At 46.1% G+C, this 18,787-nt stretch overlaps 1 protein-coding gene across 4 annotated transcripts in view; it reads left to right on the top strand.

Annotated features, from left to right (window-relative positions):
* The window catches only part of ETV6 (ETS variant transcription factor 6), a 254,257-nt gene extending 235,743 nt beyond the window's left edge, over window positions 1-18,514 (top strand). For all 4 annotated transcript variants that reach the window (XM_058743657.1, XM_058743658.1, XM_058743655.1 and 1 more), the window contains 3 exons: window positions 8,213-8,355; window positions 10,424-10,524; window positions 14,395-18,514. In XM_058743657.1, coding sequence (XP_058599640.1) covers window positions 8,213-8,355; window positions 10,424-10,524; window positions 14,395-14,500 — 350 coding nt within the window. In that variant the 3' untranslated portion in view covers window positions 14,501-18,514. The remainder of the gene's footprint in view (window positions 1-8,212; window positions 8,356-10,423; window positions 10,525-14,394) is intronic.
* The last annotated feature ends 273 nt before the right edge of the window (window positions 18,515-18,787 follow it).

Here is an 18,787-nt window from a genome sequence, read left to right as displayed (position 1 = left end):
TACCTGAGTTGTGCAGTTAAGTCATTCATCCATTTATTCAAAAATGATCACGAATCTGTATGTGCCAGGCCTTTTTCTAGGTGGCAGGGCATAGCATCTCTAGATGCCAAATTTTGTGTCTTTATTGATATGAGGCAGGATTCCTCTGATTCTGTGCCCTCAAACAAACTAAGCTCCTGCTTTGGTTTTAACTATCGACAGCCAAGTCTTCAAAGAAGAATTTTAAGTCGATTTGGCTTTCTCTTAAAGTTCTTCAATTCCATTAAAACCTGAGTTACCAGACTTCCTGTCTGCTTGTCCCTTCCCTGGCCTTAATCCAAAAATCTGCTACGGACACAAGTTTCATTTGTCGCACCGGTTTATAATCCATTCATCGTTCTTCATTTGCTGCACAAACGTGGGGATTTTACAGGTCTGTACAGACGGGTTGTTCCAAGTCCATGATCTATCCAAATAGAGAATATTTCTTTTCTTGTGCTTATCTCACAACTTTTGCTTAGCTCCCTGATTCTCTTTGCAAACATGAGCATCTTCATGGTTATCTGCAGCAGATAAGACATAAAATCCACCCTGCCCCCAAGCTCGTGCTCTCTTTTCTAATAACACACGTCATGACAATCTTTCAGATCTTTAAAGACACTTGCAAAAATGTGCCTATTATCTCTCAAGGTTACATTTTAAACAGAAACAAAAAGATTCTCATCGAGGAGACACGGAGTCTCCTGTACTGCTCATTTGTCACCTGCCTAGAACAATGTACTTTCCTGATTTGGTTTTATTGACTGGATGAGTTCTGTATGCACAGAAGTTCAATCCTGGAAGCCTCTAACCTTCAATCAGATGAAGAAAAATAAGCTCTGCTTGGATAAGCCTCCAAAAAAGTTGGAGGCACATCCTCAGGGGCCCGGGGGGGCCAGGGGAAGTCACTCTGTACTCTTCCCCCTGCTTCCACGCCTACTTCCTCCGGCACGGTATTTAGTGCTGGCCAAGTGGTTTCCAGTGAGGCTCATGGACTTAATTATTTATTTTTATTAATGAGCCTCGGGACCAGCCTTGAAGGGAAAAAGACTTTATTTTTTGTTGTTGTTAAGTTTATTTATTTTGAGAGAGAGAGGGAGAGAGAGCACGAGCAGGGGAGGGGCAGAGAGAGAGAGAGAGAGAGACAAAGAGAGAGAGAATCCCAAGCAGGCTCCACGCTGTCAGTGCAGAGCCCAATGCGGGGCTCAAACTCATGAACCGTGAGATCATGACCTGGGCCGAAATCAAGAGTTGTCCATTTAACCGACTGAGCCACATAGGCACCCTGGGGGGAAAAAGCCTTCATAAAAGAGAAGTCTAAAGGGTTCAGTGTGAAAGTGATGAGGGGCAGTCTCGTTCCTGGGCCTCGGTGGTAAGATGTGCCTTTGCATGCTTGTGTGTAAATGTCTGTGTTTGAGGAAGAGAAGGACGGGTGTGGGGTGTTCCCATGAACCAGAGAGGCCCAGGGTTTCAGTACTAGCTAAAAGAGCCACATCATCCCTCACTGTCTCAGGCAGATAACCCTCTGCAGAACCCCCAGGGCTCCCGACCCGGGGTCCCAACCAACAGCTGGCCCGGAGTGTTCCCGGGGAAGCAGCGTGGGCCTGTGGGAAAGCGTGCACTCAGGAATAAGCAGGATTGGAATCCAGGTCTTGTCTCCAAACAGGGGCTTACTGTCCCTGAGGCCTGGTTTCCTTCTCCATCATAAGGAGAATACTAATACCCATTTCTGTAAACATTAAAAAAATATGTATTTTCTATTTTTTAAAAAGGGGTGCTTGGCCGGCTCAGTCAGTTAAGCCTCTGACTTTGGCTCAGGTCATGATCTCACCGTCAATGGGTTCGAGCCCTGCGTTGGGCTCTGTGCTGACAGCTCAGAGTCTGGAGCCTGCTTCGGATTCTGTGTCTCCCTCTCTCTGCCCTCCCCCACTTTCACTCTCTCTCTGTCTCTCTCAAAAATAAATAAACATTAAAAAAAAATCTAATACCCATTTCCGGGCTCTGTTGAGTACTAATGAGACAACATGTAAATGCACAGCACCAGTCGGCTAATTACTGAGCACGAGAGCCCCTTCTCTGCTCCATTTTTTTTCTTCGCCCTACTGCAGGGCTGCAGAGAGTGAGGGGAAGGCAGCGGGTACAGCTGGCCCCACCCCCACCCCACCCTACCCCAGAGCTGGCAGGGGCATTGACCTCGGAGGCCTGTGTCCGAGGCATTTGTTTCAAGTGACACCAGCCTGCAAAGGGCACCCCTTCAAGGCGCCCGGGTTTCCTTATCTCCTTGGAGATTCACCTCTGCGCTCCCTCTCACCCCCTGGGGCTTTGCTCGGGGAGTATCCCAAGTGTCTCCAGCTTCTCACACTGGCTGAGTCACTGCAGTTTATTTTCACTGCACTACCGAGAAATCAAAGAGCCCTAAAAGAGAAGGAAGTTTCAGGACAACGTTTTTACAAGATAAAACGGTCACAGCACAGTGGCTGGGCGGAAAATCGTAGAAGGAGCTCGGGGAGACTGGAAATTCCAGTTTGCTTAAGGACACACATTTCTGTAATACGACGTGACTGCCCGACTGCTGGGAGGTAGGGATGCAGTTTTCCCGGGCTGCCCCCACCTGAGCAAAGCAGGAGCTGGGGTTTTAAGCTCAGCTCTGCCAGTGCAGCCCAGCCTCACTCCACGCCTTATGCAACCAGAGGTGAAAAGGGCCAACCTCGTTTGCAGCTTCAGTCCCCATGCCCCCGTGGAGTCAGGAAGCACAGATCTCTATCCCTCACCCTCACTTCTCCCCCACCCAGCTTGCCACCGTGCACATATGGTTTCTGTTTTCCTAAGCCGTGGCAGAGCGCAAGCAGTTGCCCATTGTAAACACACCTCTGTGTATCAGCACAGGGTTGGCTGAGCTGGATTCATCTGCTTCTAGGTAATGGCTGATCTAGAATTGGGGGTGAGCGGCGGGGAGGGTGGGAAGCAAAAACAAAAACAAAAAAAACCCAGACAGACAAACAAACAAAAACAAAAAACCCTGAGCTGTGCATGTTGTAAAGCTCGTGTTCCTATAAGCAGAGTTTCTCAAGCTTGGGACTCGTGGTAATTGGGTCAAATGATTCTTTGTTGGGGAATGGGGGAGAGCTGACTTGTGCATTATAAGATAGCAGAATCCCTGGCCAGTAGTGTCCTTCACGCCAGTTATGACAACCAAAATTATCTCCAAACATTGCCAAATACCTTCCCTACAGGGCAAGATTGCCCCTGGTTTAGAACCACTGCTCTCAAGCAGAGGAGTAACTTTCTATTTTGTATGTTACTTAGCTGTTTTGTTGCTGAACCTGAAATAAATCCATTAATTTTTTGCAATAAACTTAAGTAAAACAGGGACATTCACCGTCTGGTGAGTTGGTGATTATACCCACGGAACTCCAGTTTACAGACCTTCATTTAAAATTCCATTTGGGCAGTTAGAACAACATAGAATTACTTTCTCAGAAGCTTTCCCAAAATTTTAATTAACCACCATCATTAAACATTCCCTTTGTCGATAACTTGACTTGCCCACTCAGATTTTGAAACATCAGCTTTGTCTAGCATGATTTTTTTCATTAGAAACTATGTTGGTTATGTGTGAATCGCCCATCTTTTTACAGTCTCTGCTCTGCGAGCGTGTACAATGAGTCTCTGGTAAGAGACAGACGTGGGAGTGGAAATATTTCTCCTTAACCACAGGAAGGGAATTTTTACAATGCCTTTTAGCTGTGGGTACCCAGGGCACCTCACCCAGCAGGAAGGAGAGAGAATGCTCTCTGCAACCAAAAAATGGCACGTCACTTGAACTAAAACCCTTTTATAAACTTCCTCTCATGGAAGAGACAATCCAAATAATGGACATGTGTTTAAAATACCCATGTGCCTTCATATAGAAGGCCCTTTAGTTTAGGAGAAATGCACTTAGAATTAATGAATACTTTGTAATATAAAATTTTTTCACATGCATGTTCGAGGGTTATATTATAGGATAATCTTTTATTTATAGAGTTTGGTGAATTTATTAAGCATTTTCATTGATGATCAAAGAACATTGTATCTGTGCAGATGTGGATTTTGACAGAGCTGAAAAATTGCAGGTAGACTATGGTAATAACCTCCAGAGGATCTAGGGAACTAAAAAGGTTCTGCCTTTTATTTAATTGAAATCTTAAAAACAAACTAACTCACATGGCTGAACTTTAATTGTTAAAAAAAAAAAGAAGAAGAAGAAGAAGAAGAAGAAGAAGAAGAAGAAGAAGAAGAAAGGGGAAAAAATCTCTTGTATGATCAGGCATTTATTTTTATCATCTGGAATAATTTTTAACTAAAGAAACAAAACAATCAATAATAGAGTTATAAAAGCCACTTAATACTCTGAGTTTGAAACAACTGCTTTATGCCACAGAATTCCTGTTGCTACCTCTGTTAGTGACTGAATAATTCAATATGTCTTGAATGTCAACATATTTTTATTACTCAGCTAATGCTGGCTTTGCTGGATTAAATGTCATTTAAAGTGATCAGTGGCAGCTTGTTTGGGGTTATTTTCACATTTATGAAAGGGAAAAGTTTGCAAGAATCCAATGTTCTTGAAACATATAGGTGAAGTCTATTCTCCAGTAAGCCCTGCCCTTCATTTATCAACCAAGGAGCAGATAGCATTCCAGATCTTTTAAAAAAAAAAAAAATTTTTTTTTGAGAGAGAACACATCTTCAGGGGGCAGAGGGAGAGAGAGAGAGAGAGAGAGAGAGAGAGAGAGAAGAACCCCAAGTAGTCTCCATACTCAGCACAGAGTCCAACGCAGGGCTTGATCCCACGACCCAAGCCAAAATCAAGAGTCAGAGGCTCAAACCAAATGAGCCACCCAGGTGCACCCCTCTAAGATCTTTTTTAGGAAAAGGTTTACATAAAGATCCCAGTTTGAAGCCCCTGCATGGACCCCAGTGCTGGTTAAGCCCTTGCTTGGAGAAATGGTCTGGTTCACACTGCACTGTTTTGTGATAAGTAGAAGGTACCACAACAGTAAAAACAGAAACCACAGACACAATGAAAGTGAAAGTCTTTGTGCGGAGGGGATGGAAGGACCATCCGCTTTATACTTTAGCTCCAGTTGGCCGAGAGGTGAGAGGACTAGCAATATATTGTTCACCTTCATATGGGCACAGTTTCTTTATATCAAACCGTTGAAGACAATCCAATAGTTCATTACTATTCAATATTAGTAAAATGAACACTTGAGAGAATTGAGTCCCGATCCAGGTGACACCAAGCCCCTGCAGTGAAGATGATTTCTCCCATGTGGAGGAGCGATATAGGAGTTAGACGCAGACCCCCTTTGTTTTTCCTTCTAATTTACTGGCATTCTATGCGATAATATTTGGTTTTGTCAGAGGTTTTCCAACTGGGAGAGACTGGAGGGGAATGTAAATGCATCTGCCATTGTATGATGGGACAAACACTGAATCCGCAGCTCAGTCCTCAGTTTTCCATTTGTAGTAACAGTGTTCCAGGGCAAGGAAATGGCAAGGAGGGTTAGGGCCCATTGCCTTCCCCACTGCTTTGCCTAGAAATAGAGTCGTCCCATTACAAGAGCCTTAAAAATGAGCTGGGGACACCTGGGTGGCTCATTCAGTTAAGAGTCCGGCTCTTGGTTTCTGCTCAGGTCATGATTAGTTCTACTCCCGCATCGGACGCTGTGCTGACAGTGCGGAGCCTGCTTAGGTTTCTCCCTCTCCCTCTCTCTGTGCCCCTTCTCTGCTCACGCTGTCTCTCTCAAAATAAATAAATAAAAACTTTTTTTAAAAAATGAGCTAGAGTCTTCTCAGTCTTCTCAGTGTGACCCTGACTTCTCCAGGTACTTTATGGTGCTCGGATTGGGTCCCCCACTCTCTCCCTCTGGCTGGCAGGCGGGTAATAGAAGTGGCTGGCCGTTTCTGTCCCCAGAATGGGGTTCAAACTCGCAGAGCAGCTGGTGTCTTCAACGAAGAGCACCGTTTGTCCTTTTCTAAAACACAGTAACTTGCACATTCCATTAATGTTTAGACACAGATAATGGAGGTGGGGGAGGCTACAGTAAAGAGATGTATGGTCATTTCAAGTTTAATGTCAGTTTCCTGCAAGATTAAGCTTCTTAGAAAATGCCACATTTTGGGGCGCCTGGGTGGCGCAGTCGGTTGAGCGTCCGACTTCAGCCAGGTCACGATCTCGCGGTCCGTGAGTTCGAGCCCCGCGTCGGGCTCTGGGCTGATGGCTCGGAGCCTGGAACCTGTTTCTGATTCTGTGTCTCCCTCTCTCTCTGCCCCTCCCCCGTTCATGCTCTGTCTCTCTCTGTCCCAAAAATAAATAAAAAACGTTGAAAAAAAAAAATTAAAAAAAAAAGAAAATGCCACATTTTATGCCAGTTCCTTGCTTGGGCTGTTCAGAGAAAAGGCTGGATTTCATAAAGCTTACACTAAACAGAGCTAAACCTTGTTCTGGAAAGGCCTAAAATTTTACAGATATCTACCTGTTAACTGGCTTCTCTGAGAATAGAAAACCCATCAGGAAGAATGGTGGGGCACGGGCTTCAGAGTGGTGCAGAGCCTGGAATCCTGTGTGTGTGTGCATCACTCACGAGCTGTGCCCTTGGAGTAAATTACCAAACCCTCTAAGCCCCAGCTTCCTTGTCCATAGAATAGGAATAGCAACAGCACCTGCCTCAGAAGGTGTCCTCAAGGTCAAGTGCAGCACCGTGCCTGCTAGTAGGCTACCCGATACGTAGCATTGTTGCTATTTTCATTACTTTCCCTTCACTTGCAATATCACTAATGCAGTGATCCTGTAAAGTATGTGTGATTCCCATTTCATATATGAGGAAGCAGAATCTCGGGAAGATTTAAGAAACCTGCCCAGGGTGACCTGACTCAATTCCCCTTGTGAATATACTCCTGAGAAGGGTGTGTTTCATTCTCTGGGAGGTGCATGTGTTGGCTCTAAAATACTCCACGTCCCAATTAGACACTCCCTGCCCAGGTGTGCTGGGCCTCACCCAACATAAGGAAGTCAGCACACTGTAGTGCAGGAGCCCAGGAATTCATATCCCGGCCCCCTCAGGCCTCAGAGGGTTAGGAAAGACGCACGACACGTGCTGAGCACAAACACAGCGTTCGGTAATCAATCATTCACAACCAGCCATTCTGGCCAGCCTACCAAAGCTCCCCAGAGTCAACAGGGAAACCCCTGAAAACTGGAGTCTCTTACTCTCATCTGGAGACCATTCCAAAAGTACACATCGATAGGACGTGTCTCCATCCACCCAACAAGGGGGCCTGGAGGGCAGACCACAGACCATGACGGCCCAAATCCAGAAAGCACTAGAACAAGGGAAAGCTGTGTGGTATGTGTCTTCTCGTTTTAATATCCCAGCCCTCAGCCAGGAGCCAAGGCCTAGCACAATACCTGGCCTGTATGAACTCAGTAAATATTTGTAGCCTGGCCAAGTGACAGAACGCCGGTCCTACAGATGGGAAAAGTGACTTTTTGCCCTGGGTTCCTTTCTACGCTGATTTTGTGACAATAAACTGGTTTTCGAGAACTGCGGGGGATGCTGTAGTGAGAATATCTCTCTTCTTTTTGAAAACCACGCTAGCTCACAGTTTCTTTTTCCGCAGCGTTTCACGCATCACACCTGTTTTTCTGCCATTTTTTAGCCTACCCCAATCTTCTCATCTGTATCCATTCAGCCTCCAACACCAGAACAATCCTGCAGCATCACCAGGAACACCATACTGCTTGCTTAAACACTGGGGCTCTCTTTCCGCCCTTAGTCCCCACCAGCCTGTTTTTACCCCTCTTTTGGCTTGCTCTGTGTCTTTCGTGTGAGCTCTGCTCAAGTTCAAGTCATCGGTCATGACCTTGAACAGGCTGCTTCCTCTTCCAGGCCACTGCATCCCCATCTGTGGAGGGGAGGCCGTTGGCCGGGATGGTCTCTGAGGCCTCCACGGGTCAAAGGTTGCCTTTCTCCAGCCCCATCTGCCAGATCTCTCTGGGCCCTGGTCTCCTCACTGTGAAATAAGAAAGTTAGACCATCAATCCACACTAGGCAGGAGCGGCTACTGGATTATTTTCTGGTTCTTATTCTTAGGGCCTCAACAAGAAACATAATCAAAAGTGTTTTCTTGCCCTTTTCCTCTGTAGACTGTAGACTGCTTTGGGATTACGTCTATCAGTTGCTTTCCGACAGCCGGTACGAAAACTTCATCCGATGGGAAGACAAAGAATCCAAAATATTCCGGATAGTGGATCCCAATGGACTGGCTCGACTGTGGGGAAACCATAAGGTAAAAGGGCACCAGATATTTGCTGTGCGAAATAATGCCAAAATAAAGCCTTCATTTCCAGGTTGGAGGATAATTGTCTGTCTTCTGCCCCCCAAGTGTGCCCATCATTATTTAGTTTATTCCTCACTGCGCAATTAGTTGCAAAGGGAAGGACATAAGTAAAGATGCCACTTTCCATGTGTTACTTATGCCAGGTGCCAGTTAACTTCACAACCCCCGGTCTGGTAGGGCTGCGTTGGAAGTGGCCCTCCATCCCATCCCCTCCGCCTGGTGCTGCCACCCGTGTGTCGCTAGGAGCTGAGGAACAGGGGCTCTGTGACTCACAAAGGAGCTGGAGAGGCATCACTTCTGTTCCACTCAGTGAGAAACACCCACGTCCGCAAAGGCCCCCTTCGACATGGAAATGCTCACATTCTGACTGTGATATCCCCTTGAAAAGCAAACAGGCAAGAACTGTCCACCCCACAATTTTCCACCCTGGGAAAAGGGAGTAGAATTTAAAAGATCCAATCTTTTAGAGTTAGGAAAACTGTTGAAGTGCATAGAGGTAAAAAGTGGGTGAAACACCACCCTAAACATGCATGATGGATGCCTGGATAAAGAAACACTGCCCTATACATACAGAGGAAGATTACTCAGCCTTAAGGGAGGTTAGAAATCCTGTCACAGGCTACGGCATTGGAGGAATCTTGACGACATTCTGCTAAGTGAACTAAACCAGTCCCAGAAAGACAAATCCTGCCTGTTGCCACTCACACGAAGTATCTACAACAGGCAAATTTGCTGAACCAAAGAGTGGAGTGGTGTGGCCCGGGGTCGGGGAGAGAGGGGCAGGAGAAAGTACTGATCAATGGGCATAAAATAAAATAAAATAAAATAAAATAAAATAAAATAAAATAAGAAAAGAATAGAGCAAAGAGTCTCTCCCCTCAAAAAATATTTAAATAAGTAAATCTGTATTCCTACTAAAAAAACAAAAACAAGTAACCAAGATCCAGGCCTGACCACAGCCAGGTAGATGTGGGCAAAGCAGGCAAAGCACCTTGGTGGCACAGCCCCAGATGAGCTGAGTGAGCAGGGACAGAGTGGGGCCCAGCCGAGCTCGGGGGGGCTGGGGGGCAGGGGAGGTGGGGGGCTGCAGCCTTAGAGGTTGGAAGCCTGTGCTCTGGCTCCAGTGAGGAAGACCTAATTGCAGGCCATGACCAAATACGGCAAGGCCCCACTGACAGACTCTTCAGTGCATGAGTCACAGAGAAAAATCCCTCTACAAGCTCCCGATGGTGCCCGGAGCCCCAGGGCTCGGAACCACTGTATTCTTCCTTCCACAACAGGAATTCCAACAAACAAAAAAATCTCTTCCTTAAAATGACAAACCAGAAACACAAGTTGGAGAAAGGTCACTGCAATGAAAGAAAGAAAGAAAAAAAAAGAAAGAAGGGAGGGAGGGAGGGAGGGAGGAAGAGAGAAAGAAAGAAAGAAAGAAAGAAAGAAAGAAAGAAAGAAAGAAAGAAAGAAAGAAAGAAAGAAAGAAAGAAAAAGAAAGAAAAGGAAGGAAGGAAGAAAGAAAAGGAAAGAAAGAGAAAGAAAAGAAAAAGAAAAAAGGGAGGGAGGGAGAGAAAGAAAGAAAGAAAGAAAGAAAGAAAGAAAGAAAGAAAGAAAGAAAGAAAGAAAGAAAGAAAGAAAGAAAGAGAAATTCTCTGTGGGTCAGAAGGTGAAGGATAACCCACAGCTAGGGGAACCTGCAGGAAATTCATGGATCACAGCAGAGCATAGTCTTGGAAGGCAGTGAGGGAGGTTGCTGTGGGATATACTTTATTAGCCACAGCACCAAGACTGCTGACGAAAGGAGATTCACCTTCGGAGAAATTTTGGCGCCCGTGTCTAAAGGCCAAGGGGGTGGGAATTGGTGGGCCTGGGGGGCAGCTGGGGGGCAGGTAGCTCCCCGGAGCTGGTAGGGCCACGTGAGCAACCAAAGAGCTTTTATTTTAATAGCTCCCCAGCGCCTTTTCAGAGGTTTATGTCACTGTGTCTTTGTGCTTTTTTCTCTCTTCCTCCTTTGAACAAACAGAACAGAACAAACATGACCTATGAGAAAATGTCCAGAGCCCTGCGCCACTACTACAAACTAAACATTATCAGGAAGGAGCCAGGACAAAGGCTTTTGTTCAGGTAGCGCTTCCTTTTTCTCTTTTCCTTCTTTTGGGAGGATATTGTTTTCCTTAAATAAGAGGGAGGAGGGAAGGCTGTTAAGATCTCTACCTGCCTGTCTGACACGGAAAGCCGTCGCTGCTACAAATTGCATACCAGATGCTGGGTTGTTCGAATTTCAGGAAAAGAAGTCAGTTTTTTGTTTTTTGTTTTTTGTTTTTAACTTATGTCTGTCCTGTCACAAAGCCCAAACTAAGTAAGCACAGTGCGACTCAACTTGAAAATAATGCAGTGATCAAATCGTATTATCTGGATTTAACATCCAGGGTAGTTAAGAGGACTGGCCAAAGTAACACCGTCAATGGCAAAGCGAGGTATTAGGTCTAGACTTCCAGGTTCCCGATGCTTGTGAGCAGGTTTCTGAACCAGCGTTTGTCAAACTTCAGGTCATGACCCGTTAGCGAATCATGAAATAGATTTAATGAGTCAGTCTAAACTTTTTTTTTTTTAATTGAGTAGAACAAAACTGAACAGGGTGGGATAGAGTCGAAAATATCAGACTGTGTCACATGAAGTAAGAGTGGCTAATGATTCAGGAAAGCTTTGTTTCATGTGTGCGTGTGTACGTGCTGAGTCATGATGTCAAAATATATATATATTTTTAAATTTTTTTAACGTTCATATTTTGAGAGACAGAGCGTGAGTGGGGGAGGGGCAGAGAGGTAGAGGGAGACAGAATCCGAAGCAGGCTCCAGGCTCTGAGCTGTCAGCACAGAGCCCGACGCGGGGCTCAAACTCACAGACCATGAGATCATGACCTGAGCTGAAGTTGGACGTTTAACCGACTGAGCCAACCAGGCGCCCCAAAATATATATTTTTTTATGGTGCATGATAATCCGAAAAGTCCGAAAGCTGCTGCACTAGACACTCCTCTTTCCAGACTTCCTCACAGCTAACGAGTTCCAACCATTTAACCTACCACATAGATTGTGATTCCAAGCACTCTGCCAGAGAAGAGAAAGAATTAGGAGAAGAGGAAGAAAAGAATGTCAAGGACCAGTCAGGAGAGGTAGAAGGGATGGTCACTGACACTGATGGTAATGGACGTGGGGCGACCAAGGGAAGGCTGGGAGAAGGTGGGATCGACGGACATGACGTCAGGTTATGGGTTTGGCAGATGGGACAGAAAAGAGTTTCGATGGGGCTAGAGAGATGGATTTGGAATTGTCTGTACACAGGTAGCAAGTGACACTCTGCATGAGTAGATCCATTCGCTGGGATAGATTAGAGAGAGCAGAGAACTCAAGCTTTATTTAGCATTAGGAGTAATGGTAACTTGGGAAGGGTAGAAACAATTGACGTCTTCAAAAACAACAGAAAAGCTTAGTCAAGAGATGGGAACAGAATGGGAAGGAGTTAAAAAAAAGAACCCTCGCTTCCCTGGCTCTGCTGATGGCTTCTCATCATCCTTGACCCTAAACGTAGTCCTCGGCTCCTGTTCTTTCTGGATGAAATGATTCCATTACACAGCTTCAGTTAGACTTCATGGTTAGACTCACCAGCCTTTGTTCTGTATCCAGCTCTAGGATCCCCCTGAAGTCCCCCTGAAATCTGAATTTCCAAGAGCTTCTTATAGTACATGGCCACTTAAATACCTTCTCCACATACTAGAAATATCCCCTGCCCCCCATCCAGGATTCCTATTACTCATCAGTGGTGTCAACGTTGTTTTAGGCAACCAACTTTGATGCTGGAGTTACTGTTGACTCCTCCTATACCAGGTCAGTCATTATGCAGGATTGTCCCTGGCTCTTCCATTCCACACTGTTTCTACTCCATTCTATTTTGCTAGGGCTAGAAGCCTGGAAACCACATTTCCCAAGATTTCTTACCAGCAAATTCCAGGTTGGAGTCTACCAATGACAAGCACTTTCATGGGAATTTAGAAGACATAAGAAAGGCAAAAGCATTCTTGTTGCTTCCTTGTCTAGACTTTATGATTCACACCTAGATTAATTCAATAATCCTTTCTACCTCTGGTCCACTCCCCTGCCTTCCAAATTCATCACACACACTGCCAGCTACCTACCCTACGACACTAATATGATCCCCTGTGCCAGAAATATATATCCCTCTAACTTTTGCTTTTTTAATATATATGCCCTCTAGGTCTATCTCAAGTGTCCCACCCATCATGATGCTCAAACACACAAAGATATCTTCTTCCATCATCTCTTGGATCCCTTGGCCCTAAACCACATCACGATTTGCATTTTCAATAGCTATACATATGAAGTCCTTCTCCCCACAACTAGGTCATAAGATCCTAGAAGGGAGAGGATTGTATTTTATATAATTCTATTTTATACCTTACAGAGGCTTTCAGTAAATGTTTCTTGACAAGCCTGATTTGGAATATCAGAAGCTTATTACGGAAGAGTAGTCAAGAGAAGAAAGAGGTAGGGTAGGAGGCCGAATATAGCATATCTGTGGATTTGGCCTCGGGAGATTGCCAGTGACTTCAGATTTTGGGGAGAAGTGTTAGGGGATGAAAGGAGAAGACAGAGTGCAGACTCAACAAATCGTACTACTTGGGGAGTTGAGCAATAAAGGGCAGAAAAGAGAAGCAGAAGTAGTTGGAAGGTTCATAGGCTTCCAATAGTGATTTTTGACAACATAAAAGGACAGGATCGTGCTATTAGTGAGAAGAGTTGGTCATTTTTGAGGAAATGAGGGATGGAAGCCAGACTTGCCACAAAATGAAGGCTTCTTGGTGTGTAAAACCCTGTGTGTAATCAAGTGAAGTGTTAAATTGTGGGTAGTCTTTACAAGCGTTATAGGCGCTGAGGGAAGGAGGATTGCAGTGTGGACTGGTGCTGTTGCATGGCTCTTTGATGCAGGGGCAGGGCGCAAAGAATAAGCAGGGCTCAGAGAGTGCCAGATGAGGTTTGGAGGGAAGGCCATGATGTGTATAAGAAAAAAGACTGGCCAGACTAGAATAAAGGCTTCATGCTCGTCAACGGTGGGTGACAAGAGTTTCCTGGGTAGAGATGACAGAGAACCCAGGTAGGCAAGCCGAAGAGTGTATCCTTGGCTTTATCTGTTAAGTGGTCATCACAGGCTTTCGAATGTGGAGTGACATGTGTTAGGACCATTCATCTGGTGCAGGGCAGAGTGTCTGGGAAGAGAAGGGTGTGCAGGCGCCGAGGGGGCTGTGGAAGCGGCACTCCGGTGAGGGCAGAACCTTTGCAAGCAGGCCACCTTCCTGCACCATGGAAATCATGGCCCTGACAGGTCACTGATAGGATTTCCAATAAGAAGATAAGCCTTGCTGTCTGCACCCAGCTGCAGAGGAGGACAGGCTAAGGGGGATTCATTGCTAGCATTTTGGCTGGATCAGTGATAACGTTGAAAATGATTCTCTTTGCCTTTCTAACTGCTAAGAGCACCACTAAGTTGCCCTTTTATGAAAACTTTCCATTTGGCATTTAATTGGATCCTTTTGAGGTAAATTCAAGTGTTGCATACCATTCCCTGGGCCCACAGTCTGGGATAGAAATGGATATACAGCTCTCGTAGGTCATTGGAAAATCTCTCTAACAGCAGATCAGTGAGCTGTACCAGGGTTCCCTCGTATGGTCGTACAGGAATGCACGACACAGCTCACAGCCACCCTAGACGTTTTTATAGTTATTTTGCCATTTTTTCCAGCACTCAGAGGAAGGGGCACCTCCTTCCAGTTTGTGCTAAGTCAGCATTACTGGATGAGTTCAAATAGCTGTCCAGCTATTTGAGATCATGGGGCCTTTGCTTTTAGTTTAAGAGTTCAAGGTGAAGGCAAGTGGAGGAAAATGTAATCTTCTGTGCTCGTCCATTTCCTCTCACCAAAGGTTTATGAAAACCCCGGATGAAATCATGAGTGGCCGGACGGACCGTCTGGAGCACCTGGAGTCCCAGGAGCTGGATGAACAAATATACCAAGAAGATGAATGCTGAGGGAACCAACCCACCGCCTCAGCGGGCCAGCAGCCAGGGGGCCCCCTGCCCGCGAGGGGCCTGGAGGCGAGCCGAGCAGGCGGGCTGAGACTAGAACAGGAAGAGACCCAGAAGTGGGAGTGACACCTGTCTCGCGTAGCGGGAGGGCCCCCAGAGCACCTTAGACAAACCACCCAGCAAAGGCGGGGCTGGAATTCTGGCCGAGGGCACGAGCCTGGGACTCGCGGTTCCCGTTTCCTCCTCATTTGGAACCTCTCCATCTGTAATTCCTCACCCTCACCCGTCCACCTGTTGTTAGTTTCATGGTGTTTTCGTTTTTTGTTTTTTTTGTTTAAGACCATGCAGTTTGACTTTTCATCATTCATAGGGGAAGACATCCGAGGTTGTTTTCCTATGGAAATATATATCTATTATATATACCTATTTTTTTGCAAATCTCACAAAGTGCGGCAAACCCAGCTGGTCAGGAAAGAGAAAACACACGCAAAGGGTTTCAGGTTCCTCTTTATCCTGCCACGTGGATCAGGTTTGTTCCTGTTGCTCTTGGGTCTTGGCTGGGGGGAAAAAAAAAAAAAAAAAAAAAAAAAAAGATGCTTTTAAAAAGGATAAAGTGAAAAGGAGAGCGCTCTTTTTCTCCCTCTCGCTCTTTCCTCCCCTGCCTCTCCCTCCCTGCCTGCTGTTGAGTTTCAGATACCTTTTAGCAGAGTCCAGCCTCCAGGACAGTCTTGGGAGTTGGTGATGCTCCAATGGAATCAGCGGTCTGGGTGCTTTGCAGCGGCACTGCGCAAAAAAGAAAATAAATAATAAATAATAATAATAATCCAACCCACATCCGGACATCTGGCTGCCTATCAGAGGGAGGCCCCAAACTTCACAGGTGCTGTGGTCCTCCAGAGAGATAAGCGTCAGTCCAGCTGGCTGCCCCCGGCCGTGGCTGTGAGCACCCCAGGGCTTGGTGGTGCCGCAGGACAGAAGATCAGGATGGAAGGCTGTGTTATTTGGAAGGCCCCAGCCTCTTGGGATTAACTTGCAGGTCCTGCAAGGTTCCCAAAGGCCACCTTGTGGTCAGTTTCATGCCCTCACCTAACTTTTTAAAAATTCCTGGGCTTTTTAAAAGTTTCCTGGCCCCCACGGGACACGGCATTGGAGAGGGGAGGACCCTGGAGTACACAGTCTCGCTTGCTACTGATGTTTGCCCAGCCTGGGCAGACAGGAAACTCGTCAGATCTATGACCTTTTTCTCTTCTCCTTTCATCGCTGTGTTTCACCCATTCGTGGCTCTTTCTCGCCTCGAAATAAGGTCCACAGTGTCTTGTAAAATGAGGGAAGTGCCACCCCTTAGTACTTTTGATGATAACACATATTTTTAGAAAGCTCTTTGAGATTTTTTTTTTTCCTTTTCTAGCCATCTGAACTGACTCTTTTAATACAGGTTCAGAATCCAATCTTAGAAGGACGGCCGTTTTTTAATCCAAAAGATTAGACCCGCCTTACACAGCACCCCCTCCTCGTTTCTCTAGTTTTCTCTCCTTGGTTGGGTGAGCATCTTGCAGCTCCCCAGGGTACATGTGCACGTCGTCAGCAGCACATCTAGATGCTGCTGCCAGATCCCTGGGTGTCTTCTCAAGCCACTTCTGAGCAAATCAGGGAGGTGGGGGTTGGAGGAATGCAGGCAGGAAGAGTTCTCCCCCAGCCTTATTGACAAGGACACCAGCCTGGGGAGAGGGAAGGACAGATTAACTGCGGGTCAAGGACACTGGAATCAAGGAGCCCTTCGAGGTCCTTCAGTTGTGCTCTGTTCCTGCCCCTTATCAGACCACAGATAGACACATACAGGTGGCCAGCCTCCTCCACTGTCACACGATCCACCAACTCTACCTTCCAGAAGGCCGGGCTTGCAGTGAGGTCAGGGACCTGCTGATGAAGGAAGGGTTTGGTCTCGGGCCACTTGAATGGTGGTGAAAGTCAGCTGGACCCCAGCACGCTCCAGATGTCTTTCAAGAGCATTCAGCAGCATGCACTGATTCGTTGTCCAGCCTCTAAGATGACCGATGTTGGATTGCAACTGGAGAGATTAAGCCAAAAACCTGGTGTATTGGGAAGGCCATTGAGTCGAAGGGCTGGAGAGAAAAGGTAGATTTTTACTGAGGCCCTTTGTGTGGCTATGAAAGCAGAGACCAGGGCGTGATGTTGCTCTTTCCTAAGATGAGAACATCTCATTCTGTTCACTTTACCCATACGTAAGGACTCCAGCTCTTTCTGTTCAAAGAATATTACAGCTGAATTATGGAGGGAAATTCCCTTTTCCCCCAAGGATCTCTGTATTTAAAGCAATACCCTGTAAGAATAGGTAAGACTTAGGATGGTGACACCCTCACCTGCTTGTAGAAAGCACTAATTCCAACGTGCTCCTTATTTCCTACCCCAGTATTACCAGTAAGAACTTTCTGCTGATTCCCTTAATGGCAAAAGTCGTCCTCATTTATTCTCTGAGCTGACACCCGGGCAGTGCCGACACCAGGGATGCGGTTGTTTACACACCGCAGACCCCAAAGATCTCCGGTTCCATTCAGCAAACTTGGATGAAGCACCTTCTAGACACTGTGAGGGATTCAAAGAGGAAATCAGGCGCAACCCCTGCCCTCCAAGAGCTTAGGCTCTACCAGTAGGGTCTATCCAGTATGAAATTCCTTACTTCAACACTAAGTACGAGGGGCGATGAACATGTCACCTGGGACCAAATTAAAAGCACGTCCGTGATCTGAAGAGCTGGCCTTTCCCTACCGCTGCCATGTGAGTCCTGGGCTTGCGAGATCAGAAATTGGGAAAGGAGAATGTGGACGAGCACTGCAGAGCGGGGAGAGCTCCCTTCAGCTGTGTCTGAGATGGTCGCTCTCACTTGTATCTCTAGCTAAAAATTCTCTAGCATTTTCTCTTCCCTGCACCCTGGGTTAGCGAGGTTGCCTCCTCTTGATCAGAAGAAAGCAGTGGCAATTAGCGAGACTAGCTATGTGGCTCTTAACATCTCTTTTTGTCCCAAGGCAACTTAGTCTTGCCTAAGACAGCATCACCAGTGTCCTGAATCCTTTTTTTTTTTTTGGGGGGGGGGGGCAGGGAGCTGCCCACAGAATAAGAGGAATAACACACTGATGAATTTTCTCCTTTCGATGGTGTATTTGGCACCCTCCGACCCAGGGTCTTTTTACCCTGATACCTTGTCCAAATGGGAACGTAGCTTTAGCTGAAACTTCGATGGCTCTGACAGGATTCGCCTAAATGACTAAGTACCCACCGTCTCCCCCTTTCACTGCCTAGGCTCCAACTCGGAATACGTTTTTGAAACATTCACTCCCTTCTGCAGAAGGGAGACCCGAGTATCCAGGAGGTTAGTATGACTTGCCTGAGGAACAGACAGCATGCCAGGGACAGAAGGAGGATTGAGATCCAGCCTGGCCAGATCCCCCATTTGACCCATTCCCACCCAGGAACCTGAAGATGAGAGATTTGGGAAAACACACGAAGAACAAAGGGCAGGTTGTTTTTGCTTTTGTGTTTTTCCCCTAGCATTCGGTGCTAGTCGGTTTTCACCCGCTCGGCCTGCTCCCCTTCTGAGCAGAAATCTGGAAGGAAGGCAGTGAGACAAGGAAGCCATGGAGGGAGGGGGGGTGGTGGGGGTGGCAATAATCCCTGCCTGTCTAAAAACCGAGGAAGACTAACCTGATCCTCTTTTGGCCCCATCTGCATCAACACTAAACAACTACAAACTCCCTGAATCTTTCACACATGCCAAGTGAACATTCTTGAAGATTTCTCTTTGTGACTGCAAACCAGGATGAATCTAGGATTTCTTTTTCTCCTTTTTTTTTTTTTTTTTTGTTTAATTTCTAATCTCTTGTTGTTTATGAGGTGTGGGGTGTATAAGGGACTGAATCAAATGAATGTAACAAAAAAAAAAGAAAAAAAAAACAAAAAACAAATGCCTTTTCTCAGGGCCAGTGAGTTGCAAATAATTTTTAAAGAAAAGCCTATAATTGCATCATCTCAATAAATTTTTTATAAAAAAAAAAAAAAAAGGACCAAGTCTCTGTTTTTAATAATATGGAATAGAGTCAATGCAGGCAAGGTACGCCAATGAGCTAAATCCTGTCTCCACTCAATTACAGTATAAAGCAGTGTCATGGTTTTTCACTGGCAGGCAGCCTCTGTCCCCGAGCAGTCTGCAGGCAATCTTTGGACAAGCGGCACCAGAAAGGTCAGAGCAAACCGTTCAGATCTGAGCATCTGCCG

The sequence above is a fragment of the Neofelis nebulosa genome, chromosome 8 (genome assembly GCF_028018385.1).
Source record: "Neofelis nebulosa isolate mNeoNeb1 chromosome 8, mNeoNeb1.pri, whole genome shotgun sequence".
Lineage (NCBI taxonomy): Eukaryota > Metazoa > Chordata > Mammalia > Carnivora > Felidae > Neofelis > Neofelis nebulosa.
The sequence above is the reverse complement of the archived record's forward strand: the minus strand, read 5'-3'. Positions and strand labels throughout refer to the sequence as shown.